At 31.3% G+C, this 18,200-nt stretch overlaps 1 protein-coding gene across 1 annotated transcript in view; it reads right to left on the minus strand.

The window, feature by feature from the left end:
• The window catches only part of Ca-alpha1T (Ca[2+]-channel protein alpha[[1]] subunit T), a 276,487-nt gene that overhangs the window by 239,759 nt on the left and 18,528 nt on the right, over positions 1-18,200 (minus strand). Inside the window, exon 3 of the mRNA XM_075375644.1 lies at positions 17,143-17,240. Coding sequence (XP_075231759.1) covers positions 17,143-17,240 — 98 coding nt within the window. The remainder of the gene's footprint in view (positions 1-17,142; positions 17,241-18,200) is intronic.

Raw genomic sequence — 18,200 nt, forward strand, 5'->3', positions numbered from 1 at the left:
AGATACGCGATATGACGTCATATCGCGACTGATATGACGTACTCGATAATGACATTACATTTAACGATAATCTTTGAAATTTTTATAATAATGATACAGAACATGTAGTTTATTTGTGGCCATGATAAAATCTAAATTTAGTTTCAACATGAAGCGTAACAATACACAAATTTTCAATGTCGGCGATGCGTGAAAGTGCTACGTAAACAAGTTGTTCGGAATGTGTTATATCGTACTCGTAAATGACGTCATTAAATGTTCCACCTTGTGACTTACTTATGGCCATCGCATACGCCACTAACAATGGAAAGTGTTTTCGTTTGACAGTAACTTTTTTTATTAGTTGTTAAAGGTATGTTAGATGTCCGTAATTCTATAGGTTCCGCTAAATTATCTAACTGATTTTGTACTGCTAACTGAACAGCTTTTTTTCTGACAAATCTTTAGCGAATCAGGAAATTCCAACCAAACTCTGTAAATAATGTTATCCTCATTCAACTCTAAGTGTGCCAGCTTTCCAAGAGCACCATTATCTAAACCATTAGAAACGTCTATATTTGTTGTAATTATATAACGTTAACCTTTTACGAAAGTTATTTCGTAAGGTAGTCCACAGTATCAATTACCGACATCGTATTTACTTTTTGTCTAAAAGCAGTCTCTTGACCTTGTTCAAGTTCAGAAATTACGTCATGAGCATTTGTGTATTTGTCAAATCATCGTATACGTTATTTTTCACCATTAATAATTCATATAATATGGCGTCAGAAGCTTCGCTTCCGCTGTGTGTCTACGCACCAACGCACTAGTTTTTTACTTCCTTATACAAAGTATTGTGATCGCGGAAAGCTTCGGTTTTCAGATTTCAACCGAAATATCAATTTTGACCATCCCTGAATCCATATTACTAGTTTCGGCGTGACGTCTGTATCTACGCATACGTATGTATCTCGCATAACTTAAAAACGATTAGCCGTAGGTTGTTGAAATTTTTGATTTAGAACTTTTGTAACATCTAGTTGTGTACCTTTCCTTTTGATTGGAATCGACTTGACTATGTCGAAAAAAGCCCAAAATCCAAAAAAATTGGAGTGATAAGTCCAGTAATAACAGTATAAGTCCAGTAATTTGGAATAATACCTATAGTAATAAGTCCTCATTGAGAGCTTTTCAACGATACATCATAGGTTGTACTTATTTTCACTGGTTCCACTGTTATAGCCAAATAAAATTTTAATTAATGAAATATTTGGATCTTACACGGGGTAGGCACATCGGTTTGAATTCGACTTCATTTCCTTTTTTTTAATTTAAATACATTGATTTATTAATAGTTAATAACCTGTGATTGTAAAAAAACGTTTTACAATAAATAATAATTCGATAATAACAATAAAAAAAAAAATATGAAAAAAAATCAAAAGTTATTAGTGAAATAAAATTTTATGCACTTTTAATAACGTGTATATGTAATTTAATAGGCGTAAAAGGAAGTCATTTAGTGTCCACATTAGATTTTTATTTAACTTTTTTCATTTCAATTCTAACATAATGTAAAAATACATTTACATGCTACATTTTACTTTGTTTACCTCATCGATTAACTGTTTAATGAATATCATTATTTTCATTGGTATTAGTTTATTAATCGTGTATCAACGTAATATGAAAGACTTTTAATAAAAAGAAGTTTTAAAAAATATCAAAAAATTAAACAAGTAGAATAAATAAAACGTTTAAATAATTATAACATTTTTTTAGATATGAAAAATGACATGCCAAACCGGAATTCGAGGTGGTAAAATAAAAATAAAAGATTATGGTTAATGAAATGGAATTTTCATTTTTTGAAAGAAAAAAGTAAGCCAATTTAAAAAAGGAAATATTTTTAAATAATAATTATTACTAAGAAGCTGTCAAATATTGTATCGCCTTTAAATAAATTTTTAATACATTTATATAAAAATTAAAATGAGGTGAATTGACTGACATTTTAATATAATGAGGAATGTGTCATATTTTTTTTTATTAACTTTTAGAATGGGCTAAATGTCAAAAAATATGAAAATAACGATCACTCATTTGTAATAATAAAAATAACTAAAATAATTAGCCAATAATAATTATTTAATTATAAACGTTTTTGTATTACTCTTTCAAACACGAAGAAAGTGTCATAACTAATATTTATATTTGAAAAGAAGCTTTGCCAAGAAAATAAATAACTAAATTATTTTAGTTATAACATTAATTAAGATTTGTCAGATTGTAAAAAAATAATAGTAATATATTACTTTTAAAAATGTTTTTTTTTCGTAGAAAAACAAAATTTTCTAATGTAACTTGAAAATTAAATTTACGTTAATTTTTAGCTAGATTTTAATTATCTTTAAGGAATTGCTTTGTTTTTATTTTTTAGTAGAATAAATCTATTTTATGTTTCAAAAAGAAATAAAAAAATATTCAAAAATTTATTTTTGCTTAATTAATTTTTTGTCTCTATGAAGATGTCGCTTTCTACCTAGAAATTTTGACGAAAGAATAGTTACATGTTTAATTAACAATTTAGTTAGTGACGTAATTTTAAATTCTAGATAATCTGAATGAAAATAAAAAAATCAAAATCCCTGGTGGGAAAATAATAAATTTAAGCAATTCTAATCTTTTTGCCCCCTTTACAACATTTAGTACAACAGGTTTCTTCTTTTAAGAGGTCTTCTTTATACTTTTCTAAATACTTTAAAAAATGTCACTGCTCAAAGCGTATTGTGATACCCCACTTTCGAAACCGGATTTTTTTATGATAAATTGCCTCAATTAACGATTTTGTATTAAAATTTTGTTGGACTGTATATATAACGAAGTTCTCCCGAGACATTCATAACCTATTCTACTAATAAAAATAATGGAAAAAGTTGATATAATATATGTCCTGCTGTGCTTCTTTTGGGAGTTCGGCTAGTAAAAGATTTCGCTCGAATCACAGCTATCCCGATGAAATGAGGTCGTACTGAAAATTTTAGGACGTTGTTTAAGGGAAAAAATGAGTAATTTATTATGGTTTTTGACCTGAAAATCGAATAAAATAGGCCCCAGAAACGTATAAGCAGTAGTCTTTGAGAAATATGGGATGAAAACCAATAAAAAACACTGTTTTTTTTTTCTTTGAAAGTTCAAACTTTGTTAAATGGGTAATAAACACATAAAAACTTTAAACAAAACTTGTAGATAATTTAATTCTGAATAAAGTGGTGTAAGATAAGCTGAGTATTTAGAAAAATTCGAATTTTATTTGGAAACGGTACACTAGAGGCATTTGTACGTACCAGTTTATAATAAATGTTCAATATGATCCCGCCATTTTCAACGTATTTCTTAGCACACTTCTGTACTGCTTTAGTTGCTCTTTTTAGTTTTTCAGGGCTGTCCTTAAGTTGGTCAGCCGCATCAATAATTCGGACAATTAATTCGTAACGGGAATGTATTTTGTATACAGTATTTTTCATCCGATCCCAGATGTAAAAAATTAAAGATATTAGATCAGGCGATCTTGGTGGAAATGAATGTGGACCTCCACAACCAATCCATTTTTCAGGGAAATGATGGGAAATGAAGTGAGTGCAAACGGTCCAAGATAAGTGGTAAGGCGCGCCATGGTGCTAGAAGTATTTTTGGATCTCAGCCCTAGAGGAACAGCAAGTATACCTCAGAATTTAAGCGGCCAGGTAATATGAACGGTCCAATTAGCTGGCTGATTGTAAAGAAGGCCACACTATACATTGACTTTGACGTCGGTCAGCAGGTATATTACTTCCCGTCTAGCCAGGTCTGGATCACCGCTGTATTCTTTATCATCGTAGTTGTGAGGATAATACTGATAAACAACAATTAAAGTTCACTTTCTGCCAACGTTTTCCTCTTTCTTGAGTTTGAAGCTCTGATACACTCCTGAAATTAACGAAGCAATAGATCGAGTCAGCAGCTCTCGAGCAGCAGCTAACCGAGAACCATCCACTTCAGCTGTTTCAGAGGATCAAGATATTCTTTCTTATTCTTATAACAGTTTCTTAATAATAAGAAAGGTTACTTCCGTGGTTGTTGCTGGATCAGCTATCGGATGCCGCCACTGGCGATGGGGTACGCTCGCCAACTAAGGTTGGAGAGCGCTGGACAAAAATCAATGAAAATGCTCAACGACTCAAAAGGCGGAAGAGAGAGAAAAACATTCCCAATGGCGGAGGGGACGGACGAGGCTAGGGAGATAACCCGAAAAAAATTCAGGGTAGACAGAACTCTGTAAGCTGGAGAGAAAGCGATCAATGTAGGAGAAGGAAACTCTTAAAAGAAAATCCTCTGGTCCTCCAGGTTGAGGGTTGGACGTCAGGTTAACAGCCCTATCCTATGAAAAGTGTCTTGTTACGAAACCCAACGAAAAGCCTCGGATTGATAGAACTGTCGGAATAAATACTGGACATGAACAATACAAAAGATTTAAGAGCAAGGACATAAAACTGACTACGTGGAATATGAGGACGATGTTACAAACCGGAAGATGTGTGATATCGCCAGGGAAAAACGAGTAGTCACATTACAGGAAATAAGATGGTCAGGACAGGCCAAATTAGACAAGAAGGAGTTTACACTATACAGTGGCTCAGATGTTTGGAACAAGAAGATGAGGAAGGCCTAGAAGGTGGATAGAGAAAGGAAACAGCGATCTGCGAGTCCTGGGCGTCAGGCACTGGTGGATAAAAGCAAAAGTCAGAGATGTTTGGAGGTATATCGTACGGGAGGCTGAGGTTCACATTGGGCTGTAGCGCCGGTGAAAGTAAAGTAAGAATGGTTACTTCCTTTTCTTGAAGACATATTTTTTAACTTTTGACAATCCAATATCGATAACCAAAATAAACAATGAAAATCTGTAAAAGTTCGTTAAATATACTAGTTTAAGCTAATTGCAATAATAATTATTAATAAATAATAAAATATTAGATATTTTACAGGTATTCATTAATGAAAAAAAATTCGTATTTTTTAGTTCATTACTCCTCTGATATTGTCGGGCAATATTCTCCCTACGTCGGAGTAGTTCATCATATCGTTTATTTGTTTTTTGTAGCCATCATTTAATCTCTCTTTCGTTTGATAAAATTCTTCTGATCTTTGTTTATGTACACGTTCTCTAGTTTCAGCAGTTGTGTTACTATCCACTTTATTAAAGAACTGGAGGATCGTATCTCACTTTCAAATGAAACGTTTAAATGAAGTGCAGCAAAAAATGTGCAAATGTAATTTAATAGGCGTTCAAGGAAGTTATATAGTGTCTACATCAGATTTTTAAAAAGGTTTTTGGGAAGAAAATTATTTTTCAGTTTATTTTTTATGTATTTTCATTATATAAAACAAATTTTTGTTTCTAAGTTATCATCAGTGTGTGTGTTCTCTAAAGAAGTTATTTTTTGAAAAAGATTAAAAAAATATTTTAATGTTTGTACCAGTCTATGGTACAGATTGTTTTTAAAAAAACTACAGACTATAAAAAATCCATTCATTCTAAAATAAAAAAAAAAATAATATTAAAAAAAAGTACTCATAAACACATAAGCTGTTAAGACTTATATTTTATCTCCTCATATTTGTAAATAAATATATAAACTGTAAAGTTCTTCTTACTCATTGTAAAACAAATAAGTTTATTTATGTTCAGCTAGCCTTGTTAATAGCTGATATTTTATATTAATAATGTAACAATGCATCTAATTCTGTTTTGTTCAGTCTTAACTTCATAGAGTAATCATGTTCATTCACATCATTTCATATATTTTTTAACAATGTAATATTTTTCAGCATACAAAATGAAATATTATGTTCAATTATTTTGTAATATAAAGTGAACAGGGATTTATCTATTTAATATGAACCAGCGAATTTAATATCTATAGAATAATAACACCTAAGGTATTATACCACGGCGGCAGCTATTCGAAGGTAAGCTTGTGTGTATAATTATGAATGAATGAATAAGACATTCCTTTTGCAGATTAAATAAAAATAGGAAAATTATGGATGAATGTACTAGTAATATAGGAATTATTGATAATAATAGTACCAAAATACCACAGATATAAAACTATGTAAACCGGCGTGTGTAAATCTTCTTTTACAGTTAAAGAGTACAATATTTAAACATTCATTGTAGAAATAAAAAATAATGGTAACAAAACGAAAAAAAATATTATGAATCTAAAAAGAACTGCACAAAGAACTTATGACTGAATAAAAGATGAGCATGAAGATGATTTTTGCTCACAATAAAGGATAAAAAATTATGGATTGTGTTGTACAACAGTCAGTAGAGTAATTTTCGATAAAAATTCCCTTCTTTATAGACCCGAGGAGGCTTTGATAGCAATAAAAAAGTATTCTGCACATGAAATCCTTTATTGTGTATATATATATATATATATATATATATATATATATATTTTATGTAGACCATTTATTTTTTATTTCAGGGTTTTGGGAAAAAAGTAGGTAATTTTGCTAGTAGCATTAAATTTAACTACATCATACACTGTACTTATTCCAATAAGAGTGCAACATATTGTTTCGTAATACCGAGTAATTTATACTTTTTATTATTATTACGATACAGAATATATTTATTATTATAACATTTAGATTATAACAAGAAACAAAAAAATTGTGGTAATTTTCATTGACTTTTAGAAAGTTTATGATTCCATGACTAGATAATACTTTTCAATAACCTTCTAGAACTCGGCATTGACTCCAGAATCTTTTATCTGATAAAAAACCCCACCAGCACAACATCTAGAGTAAAATTTATGTGCGAAATCTGTAAATCCTTCAAAATAAAAACTGCTGTTAGGGAGGGTGGTGGATTTTCGTCAACATTACGTTTCACCTACGTTCTTGACAAGGTCATCCGGGAAAGGAAAAATGAACTCTCTAATCTGAAATTCATTTCGGATATAAAAAGCATAATCTCAACATCAATTGCCTCGATTTTACCGCCACATCGTTCTACTATCTGAAAACATACAAACCGCAGCCCGACAACTCAAAAACCTTCAAAGAATCGCAGTTAAATATGGCCTTCAAGTTTCATTTGAAAAAATTTCATTACGAACATTACAAATTCTTCCAAAAGTATTCGAATCGACAACGATCAAATATCTAGTCAGCAAATTTGAATACCTCGGAGAAACTGTCCACGCCGAACATCTTTAAAAAAGAAGCGACGAATGAACGAGCACGCGCAAACTGGATTTCGCATACCAACTCACCGGAAACATAATTCAAATAATAAAAAATGCGTAAATAAAAAATAAATCTTTAAAATAAATAAAAAATGTATCTTGATCAACGCCAAGATCCGATACTACAAGACCGTGATCCAACGCGAATACTTGTACAAAGCAGAATAATTAGAACCATTTACAAAACCTGACACCCAAATATCTGAACGCAAAGATCCTCAGGAAATTCCTAGGCCCAAGGAAAATCGATGATAGCTACAAACTATAAACCGAAAGGATTCTCTATTCACACAGTGAAAAACTTACCGATATAATAAAAAAAAAATCCAATTCTATGGCCACATTTCTCTCATAGATGAATAAAACTTATAAAAAGTATACTCTTGTACAATAAAACTCAAAAGAATAATAGATGAATTACGATATTCGTAAATTTATGAAACAAACATTATCGTTGAAGAAATACAAGACCGTAACACATTTCGAGACAAAATCAAGCATTTCAACGAGTTCCAAGAACTAATAAAACAAGTTAATTACAACTTGGCGTGGTCTCAAGAGAGAAAACAACTCCCTTTATAAAAAAAATTAAAAGTGCTAGAATAAAAAGGTTAAAAACTAAATGTAAAGTTGTTCATGCGGTCCATAGATCACTTAAATCGAGAAAAAAACCATAAATATTTTATGCATTTTTGATCGGTCATTCAATTGGTTTGCTGTCATTCTTTCATTTATTTTATAATCTGTGCTAATATTTTAATCTCAACATATCTCATATATTCTATACTCTACTTACTATACCCTGTATGTTCTATTTTAGTTTTACTTCTTTTTAATATTGTTCATCACTGTCACTTATAGCTCCACCTACAATGAAATTAATTAAATCTGGTTTCCATCAAATGTGTATCAAATCTTTTTCTTCTTATTAACCTAATTTTTAACATTAATTTATAACACCATTTCAAAATAATCAATATTTAAAAACTTTTTTTTCCCTTTTTATGAGTGTTTTTTTCTAAAAATCACCAAAAACTACATAAAAATATTTAATGATACACTTCTAATACCTAAAATTATTTTTGGTAAGATCAAACTTGCACAAAGTCTTACCCCTTAAGGATTTTTTTTGGTACTGTTTTCGAATATCGGCGCTACCAATTATCCCCTACAAACCGATGTTTTTTTCAAACGAATCTCTGTATTCATTGTTATTTTACGGGCTACCACATTACTTCAACTTAAAGATTACGTAAACTTTACTCAATGACTACTACATGTCGACTTCCAGTGGCCAGGTGTTCCTTATTGTATTGAATATTTTCTGAAAAGGGTCCTTGTTCCCTATCATTCGACACCTTATGAATTCCAGGTAGGATTTCACGTAGCGGCCTGGAAGTTTCCCTGTAATTTTTCTATTTCGCCATTTCAGTGACCCATTACTACTGTTCAATGGATTTTTTTTCTTTTTCTATTTAGCCTCCGGAACCACCGTAAGCTATTACTTTAGAGGATAAATGAAGATGATATGTATAAAAGTAATTGAAGTGTAGTCTTGTACAGTCTCATGTCGACCATTTTTGAGAAGTATGATTAATTGAAACCCAACCACCAAAGAACACCGGTATCCACGAATGGTTTTTAACTATGAGCACCGCTGTAAGGATCAACGAAATTGACCCGATAATTTTTAGTATAATGGTAGAACCTTTCCGTTTCCAGCGCATCGGTTTGGTACCCAAGCCAAGAATCCGAGTACATCCTAACTCCCGTATTGGACGACAGAAACCTTGTGACGATTCCGTTCGCCACAACACTCCCTCTATTTCTTTCCCTGATCGGCTTCACCGGAAGTCGTCTTATACCTTCTAAATCTGATTATATATCACTGTCATCAGTTCGGCCTCATTCAGGGTGGTAAGGGTGCAGATGCCTTGGTAGACACTTTCATAGGTGTTTTTAGCGCAACTTTGCTATTGCCTTCGTGGTAGGCTTCTCACCTAATCTTATTTGCAGCCCTCTCAATTATGTAACCGTTTAGCGGAAGCGTGATCCTCGCGCCTTACTCTAAAACCGAAAGACGAACACAAAATAATAATTATTATTCACCAAATAAAATGAAAACTAGACTGCAGTAAATATATAGACTAATTGGAGTTTACCATAAACATCTGAAATTCACTCCTCATACCTCTTAAATAGTTGATCTTATCAACAACAATTTCCTCCTACAAATACTCAGATAAAATTCTTGATTTATCAAAAACAATTTAAAAAATTTCACGACGATACTTATACTAACCTACTCCAACCTGGTTTGCTCTCGAAAGCGAGGTCAATCAATGTCTTTTTTCTTTCGCAAACATCTCCATCACAGAATTTCTAACACATTCCACCTCTGATATAGTCTGCTTCCGGAAGCGAGGTCAATACTATCACCCTTCAACAAACAGAGGAATAAAAGGAGTAGCTAAACTAACCGGGGCTCGATGTCAAAACGACAATCTTGGTGAAGTAAGCGCCCAAGCGGGTCCGTAGCCATCCGAGTTGTTTGTCAACTATTTGACCATTAAAATCCTTCAGCCACCCTCTGCAGAGCTAGAAATCTAAGGAAGCCAGCAACTACACTCCACTTGCTTTGAGTTTTGCAACTGACTTGCAAATCTAAGAGCTCTCAAGTTCCCTAACTATTATTGTACGTTCAGTTTCTTACCTTGGGTAAAGATATATGGTTGGCCTACCTATTTCGCATTATAACGCAGTTGGCGCTCAGTGGTAAGTTTGTGAATGGGTTTATCACCTGCAATAACAAGGGCTGCCTAGCGAGAGACAGTTCTGTAGCCACCGAAATCTGACAGTTATGAAGACGCTGGGATCTCAGAGTACAGTACGCTTCGTGATTAACGTTGATTACATTCAGCAGAGCTGGAATCAGTCTGTCAGCAACTTTCACAAAGAAATACTCGCTGTTTTCACTACAAATACCGCCAAAAACCCATTGTGGTAAATGCGACCAGCATAATTTTTATCCCTGGAGAACAACATGTCATAGATTTCTACGACCATACAGTTTCCCCTTATTTTTCCTTGCCTGTTCTGTTCAATACAATTATCTAATGAAATTATTTCAGTAGATATTCGGACCCATACCAAATTCATGGTGACATCAAGTAACATTTGGTAGTTCGAACCCTCAACTACATAGAAATCGTATGACAGTTACGAAGATGAAGTAAAAATATTTCAGCCATGTGCCGACATGAATATTGACTTTATATCGGCAAGTACGCTTATTGCAACAGCACACAACATCGGCGGTTTTTTAAAGACGCAAAGCGTGTCTGCTGCAACATGTCCTGATTTCTGGTAGAATATCAAGCAATTTCAGGAACTCAGCGGCTCGTGTCAGTTGGCTATTCCAAAAATTCATATTAAATTTGGTGGCGAAATTAAACTGCGCTTATGATAAACGCACAGAACTAACTCTAGGTAACGGGCTGCAATACAGTTGATACAGATAAAGAGTTGAATTTGCGTCATCGTGATAAGGAAACTTACTTTATCTTATTCTTTACGTTCTTGGCATTTAATCTTTAAATAGCTTTCCTTTATTCTTAAAACGAAGTAAATTTGGTATTTAAACAAGTAATCAATGGCGCCGGTGTTCGATAAACGTATCTATTTTTTTATCGGTAACAAATTTTATAAATTAGTTTTTAATTACAAAAACAAATAAAGTTTAAATTTTTTTAATAAAACTTATGTATGACAAAGGACAGTGAAAAGTAAAAATAATATATAATTTTTTAAATCCCCACCTTTTGACGTAAGGGGAAAAATTATTTACAATTTGTAACAAACCATTGTTTAGAACCGAGAACAAAAAGTTAAAATCTATAGAACAATTAAAATTAAGAAGTATTGGTTTTTAACGTTTTCATTATGCTTTTATTTTAAATTTATTTTTTTTGTAGTTATACTTCTTTTGGCACGTTAGGAGAAACTGATCACAGTGTATTTTCAGCAAGTTACGGAAGTTGCGCACGCCGATGTAACACACTATGAAGATTTGCCCAGGACCAAGAGAGTTTGCACGCACATACGAGTAGTGTCTAATTCAGTCAGTCGTTCAACGCAATTAAGTGATTAACACGTGTTGTAAACATAACAGATATTGAGTCGTAATAAATATATATTTATATACACGGATTTCTGAAGACGGATATTTTAAAATGTAAATATTGTTGTTCAAATTCATAAAACTTTTTTTATATTGTAGCGTATATTTATTTTTTTACTTTTTTTGTAAAAATTGTGTATCAAGATTTGAGGTTATATTTACGTAAGTATAATTTTTTAAGAGTAAAATTATATTTTTTAATGACACAGAAAATAGCACATATCATGAAATTTTTGATTTTGCATAAATAATTTTAAATTTATCATAAACTTCGTCTTTGATAAAATACACTATTAAAAAATGAAACTATTTGTATCATATTTTTCGTGTCATAAGCCGCTGATAACCCTTGTGCCTATTCAATCGTCATCCGAAGAATTAATGGAACTAAACCAATCGAAATATATTCGATTAACTTTGCTTTATATAAAAAGAATACTTTAATGCTTTTTAAACTGTTTAAAATAAATATTAATTAATTGAAGTGTTATTTATTTCAACTTTTATTCATGGTATTTAATGTCGTCTATCGATCGTTTGATTCAGTTCAAATTTGTTTGAATGCGTAAAAAAATTCTTTTTTTTTATTCACGCCAAAGAAGTATAACTTCTTACGTGGGTACATAAGTACACACGAGCTTTTTATACAGTTTTTATTTTATTTAAAATATATGTTGGTATTCAAACCACTTTGCCCAAACAAAGAAACCTATTTTGAAGAAACGCAAACATGCGAGAAACCTATGTCTTAACAAAAATACGAAAAATAAATGCAAAGAAATGACATAAACAAATTGAGCAAAGACTCTCTGCAATGGTGGAATAAATATTATTTATCTTTTTTACACAAGTAAATATGAACAAAATTTTATATCAAAGGCGTATTTAAATTTAATTTTTATATTTAGATTAAGTTAATGTAAATTTTATAATCAATTTTTACGTGATATATTAAAATATCAATAAATGAAGAAATTTGTTATATAAATATATGTAAAAATGAACAAATGGAAAATTCTGTTTGGTTTAACGCCTAAAATACGCTTCATTTTGATATATTTTTTTTTAATAATCTTCGAAATTCTTATGTATAATTTTAGTCTCTGTAGACTTTATTCTTATAATTTTACTCAGAATCATATTTTCTACAAGTTTTATTTAAAATTTTTTATGTATTCATTACCTATTTAACAAGGTTATTTTACGCCAAACATAAAATAGTGTATTTTTCAACCCTAATCTTTTGTGTTTTACCCCAAATTTCTTGAAAATTACTAAAAATATAGTTCTGTGACCTATTTTTTCTATTTTCAGGTCAGATTTCATATAAAATCACTAAATTTAACCCTTAATTTGGATCCCAAGAAAAACAGTCCGGATAGATTTTTACGAAAGCGCAGAAATCAGTCCGAAATCTTTTGCCAGCCGACAGTCGTTAACAAAGCGTTCCCAAACCTATGTTTATACAAACTTTCATTTATTTTCTCCGGTAGAAGATGTACTGAAAGTTTGTTACATTCTTCGTGTATCATTTGTAAAAACAGATATTATTTAAATAAAATGTAAATAAAACGTCATTTTTAAATGCAATGTAGTAAAAATGTTTTGTAAAATTTTTTATTAAAGAAAAAAAGTCATCTGAGAAATACCTCAGAAAAAACCGATTATCATAACAACAAAAATAATAATCTTTTGAAATATTCTAAATGTGGTTTGTTGTAAAGGAAATAAATTTTGTTACGATAAACAAAACAAAATGCTTGAATAAAGGCTCATGTCAAAAATATAACATTAAGATACAACGAAATATATCAGTAAACGAAAGAGAAATGGTGAATTGTTCATATATGTGTAAAATACTTTTATGAAATATGTGGCAGATTCAGAACATACATTTTACCAAGGTATTTAAGCCAGAAAAGTAAGACAGGCGAATGTTGTATTATTCTGAGAAACGAGCGTTCTCAAATATATATCTTGAAATTTTGTTGACAAGTGAATTACTTGAACAAAACTTATATTTAAATAGAAAGACAAGTGTTTATAAAACAAAGTAAAATATTAAACAATATAACACTGTTTAATGTATTTGTAATTTAAAAATTATTATAAGCAAATTTAATTTAAACATAACCTAACTAGTAAAATTTTAAAAAATACGTAAAAATATCTTTTTACCCGAAGAAACCTAAAGAACGGGAGTCGAGATCGATTCGAATACGTTGGTTTATAGAAAATTTGGATATTAGAGATCGTGAGTGAATAAATTTGAAAAAAGTTATAAAATATAAAAATTTGTATATATCATATTTATATGAAAACCAGAATATATTTTCAAGTAAATGTACAGGTAAATTTAATATTTTAATTAAGAATCAATTTTAACTTGATAATTCATCAAATGTAACGAATGAAATTTTATTAAAATGTCACAAGATTTAAGATTTAATTTTCTTTCATATTTTTATTGATTTACTAATTAAAATTTTATTTTAATATACTCCGGCTTGAAAGTTATCGAAACCCGTAGCGATGACAGCTTCCTAGTAATTACAGACTCTAGAAGTGTAGTTGAGAACTTGAGCTGTAAACGTTCTGAATCCATCGTCCAGATTATTCATGATATATCCTTTCAAGAATAAATAAAACTGTGGTACTGGTGTGGGTCTCTGGCCATTGTGGCATCCTCGGGAATAAACGGGCCGATGAGACTGCCAAGAGAGCTGCAATAAATAGCATCCGAGTACAATCGACATGTGAGATACTCATGAGATCAGTCCGTGTAAAATTGCGGGATCAGTGGAATAGATTTATTATTTCTAATGAGATCAACGTAATTATACTTTTGTTTCATAAATTATCTGTTCAGCGTCGAATGGCCCTAAGGATAGCATCAGAATACGCCTCGGTATCTACAGAGGTGGTGCTGGTGATTATAGGCATGCCACTAATGCAAAGGATAACAAAAGCTAGTGCGATGAGTTATCAAAAGAAGCCTAAGGAGGAGGTAAGAGCGGCTGTCGCCAGAGTCTGGCAGGCCATGTGGGATGCGTCCACTACGGGGAGGTGGACGCATCGATTGATTCCATGTATAGAGCCGTGGGCCGGGAGGGATTTGGTGAGCTTGGATTCTGGATCACCCAATTCTTCACCGGATACGGGGCCTTCCGCTCCTGAGTACATGGAAGGAGAAGAGCGGAGGATACTCTGCACCCATACTGCCAAGAACTTGACAACCCTGAACATCTCATTTTTTAATGCTCGAGGTGGGAGAAGGAATGTCGTCGTTGAGTTGCAGTCACGGGGCAGATTTTGGTAAATTATATAACAGACACCATGTTGAAAAGCCAGTACCACTTTGAAACAGTCGCAGAATTCGAAAGTCCTACAAACCAAAGTCCAGGAAGATGCTTCTAGACTGATGGATGCTTCTAGGTGAATCTCCTAGAGAGTACCACAATACAAAGTCCTCAGAGTGAGGCGAAGAACATGACCGGAGTGTCGGAGAGTGAAAGACAGCTCGTCGTTCGTCCGCGCTTGCTTAGACGGGCGACGGTGATGAAGCACGGAAACTCTAGAGCCCTATGTCCCAAAGGCACCTCCCGGGGACGTGCAATGCTTAATTGTGAATCCAACCTCGAGAGGGGAGGATCAGTAAGATATGAGATTTGGTCGGTAGGGAGCAGGGACACATACGCTCTCTTAATAACATCTAGCGGAACTTGTTAGCGAGTCTGACACTCCGCCCGTAAATGGGGTTCCTCAGACTTATCGATAAAAAATATGTAAATAAAAAAAAAAAGAAAATTAATTATCTGTTTAATAATTTATTTTTTGTTCCAAATTGCAGCTCATAATGAAAAACGCTTCTAACTTATTCCACTCAAATTTTTTCAATTTTAAATTGAGAGTAACTCAACTTTTATAATTACAATTAAAACACTGTTTACAATTTTATTCTCCACCACGAACAGGTTCAACTTGCAAGGTGATTGGATTAGGGAAATAATAAATTTAATCAAGATTTTTTTAAAAAATAAATTTAAAAATATCAAAATTTAAATTATTTTATCAAAATCAATAGTTCCATTATCCGCCACGAGTTGTAGCAGCAGCAGAATAATTAATATTACATCAGCGAATAATTAATATTATATTACCGACTGCGATACCTATTGTATGTTATTAATATTTCAGATATGTTTTTAATTTACATTTCCATATAAATGTTCTAATAAATGTTCTCTTTGAGAAAATACTAAACGTAGAGAAAACCATTATTTATAAGCGTAGAAATGAATTATATATATAATTAACTTCATTCTGCTGCTAATATGCAATTTGCTATATTATTATAATATTTTTTTGTTTGATGAATATCACAGAAGATTTTGAAGCTTATACATGGGGATATGGAAATGGAATTCTGTAGTCCATGAAAAATGCCATGCCTGATCTGAATTTGAACCAGGGACCCCCAGATAGAAGACCAAGAAACTACCACTTCGCCACGAAAATTAGCGGAATGATTTTATTTATTAACAATAATTAATTTTTATTACTCTGGATTGGCAAACCCTTCCTAACGTGGTTGACTACATAATTTATGTATAATAATATTGTGATTTGGATAACATATTTATTTATTATAGAAAAAATATATTAAAACATACTTTTTAGACATACGAATATTTTTAATTCTTGCAGTTTTGAAATAGTAAATAATTAAATTGTGTTCGATATACTCGCATTATTCAAATAGATACTACCAATTCTAATAATAAAAAAAAATAACAATAAGGTTGACCTTTCGTTAATTTAATTTGATTTTAACATTTTTTAAAATTTGGTTTAATATTGATAATAATAAACAAACACCACAGATAAAGAAACTGTAACGTTCCAAATTGCAGCTCATAATGAAAAACGCTTCTAACTTATTCCACTCAAATTTTTTCAATTTTAAATTGAGAGTAACTCAAGAATGACTCATCCAATCTTCATAAAATTTTCACTTACACAACTTTAGATACATTACTACAACATATCTAAATTTTAGTGGACTTGATTCAGTAGTTTTGGAGATTTTTCAAGCCACAAAAATTTATATACTACAGGCTTTCAAATGTATAAGGAAACTTCAATTCATTTCCACACTCCCATCCACTCACATCACATGACCGAAAGTAATAAAGTACTTTTCTTCGAAAAATATTATAAAAAAATCTTTATTACTTTTGCACATTTAAAAAAAAACAATTTGGAAGTCATAATATTATCCATTTTACGCACTAACCAATTTTAGATAATTGAATACTGAATTCCTTACTTCTTTGTTCAGAGGATCAGTTTAAATGTCAATGGACGGCACACGAATGTTGTAGCTGTTTCAATAAAAACGTTTGCCGTAGTTCAAATTTACAAAAGGTGACTTCGGTTAATAGAGGCTTTGATAAAGTAATTTTTATCAAAACGTATTTAAAATAAAAATATCATTAATGGACTGTATGTAGACGCCCATATTAGCCGTTTTTTTTTTGTTTTTTTTGGTGTTGATTTTCTTGAAAAAAGTCAGATTCTTGCTAGGAATCGAACGTAGGATCAGCTAAGATTAGATCAACATTATTAATAGACCAACTAACATAAATATAATAAAATAATTAACTGTTGAGTACTTACTGGGAATTCTGTTTATTGCTCTGAGAGGGCGTAATACTCTTATTGTACGAATAGCCGTCAAATTCATGTTTTCTATATTAAGACAATATTCAAGAGCACTGAAAAAAACCAAATATTTTTATTAGGTAGACTAAATAAAAATAATATTAGCTAAAATATTTAACAATAAAATGTAATTACTTAACATTTATATAGCCAACATATTTAAATAAAATTGTATACAGATATAAAATTATAAAAAGATCATAAATTATTATAAAAATTATATTTAAAAAATATTCTGTAATCAGAAATAAATTTACAAAATCTATTTTTATCTGTAAACGAAAACCCCAACGATTCATAGATTAAAATAACCTAGATAAAACCAGGTTTAAGCGTAAGGGCCAGCAATGGAGGCGTGAAGTAACATCAGACACATGGAATGCTGTGATAATATCGTAAGGTGGGCTCGGAACCTCATTACAAGGACGGTTTATAGTTGTAAGCCCACAAGGGAGTGTTCCACTCTATCATGGGATTCGAGAGACACCACATGGTACCTACAAAAGGTTTCCCCTTCGACGAAAAAAGTTTAACTATTATTTTAAAAAAGTATATTTATTTCACCGATTAAATTTTACCGCTATAAAACAAAAACAAAAGTGGAATTTTTTTTTATAGCATTTAAATGGATTAAATTGAGAAAAATTTCTTTTTTACTTAACTAATATTTTAATATATTATATACGAGTATATTTTCTATAAGCTAAACAATAAATTTTTTTGTTATATTCTAATATTTGTTTTGTCTTACGGTTATCACCTTCTACCAATAGAAAACAAACAAATCCTTGCAAAAGTATAGTAGTAACAATTAAGGAATCATCCTACAGGTGAATGTAATGTAGCAATGAAACTCGTTAACCAATCAATGCGATGAACTAGTCGCTACGTTCTGCAGCTGGAGTTATTCCTATCAACAGATGTCTTGAACACCTAATCAGTTTAGGATGATGCTTTTTAGACCGGTAGTAAATGGATCAAACTGGTGAACTCATTTTCACTTTATACTTTTT

Source organism: Lycorma delicatula, chromosome 9 (assembly GCF_047948215.1).
Source record: "Lycorma delicatula isolate Av1 chromosome 9, ASM4794821v1, whole genome shotgun sequence".
In the NCBI taxonomy this organism is placed as follows: domain Eukaryota; kingdom Metazoa; phylum Arthropoda; class Insecta; order Hemiptera; family Fulgoridae; genus Lycorma; species Lycorma delicatula.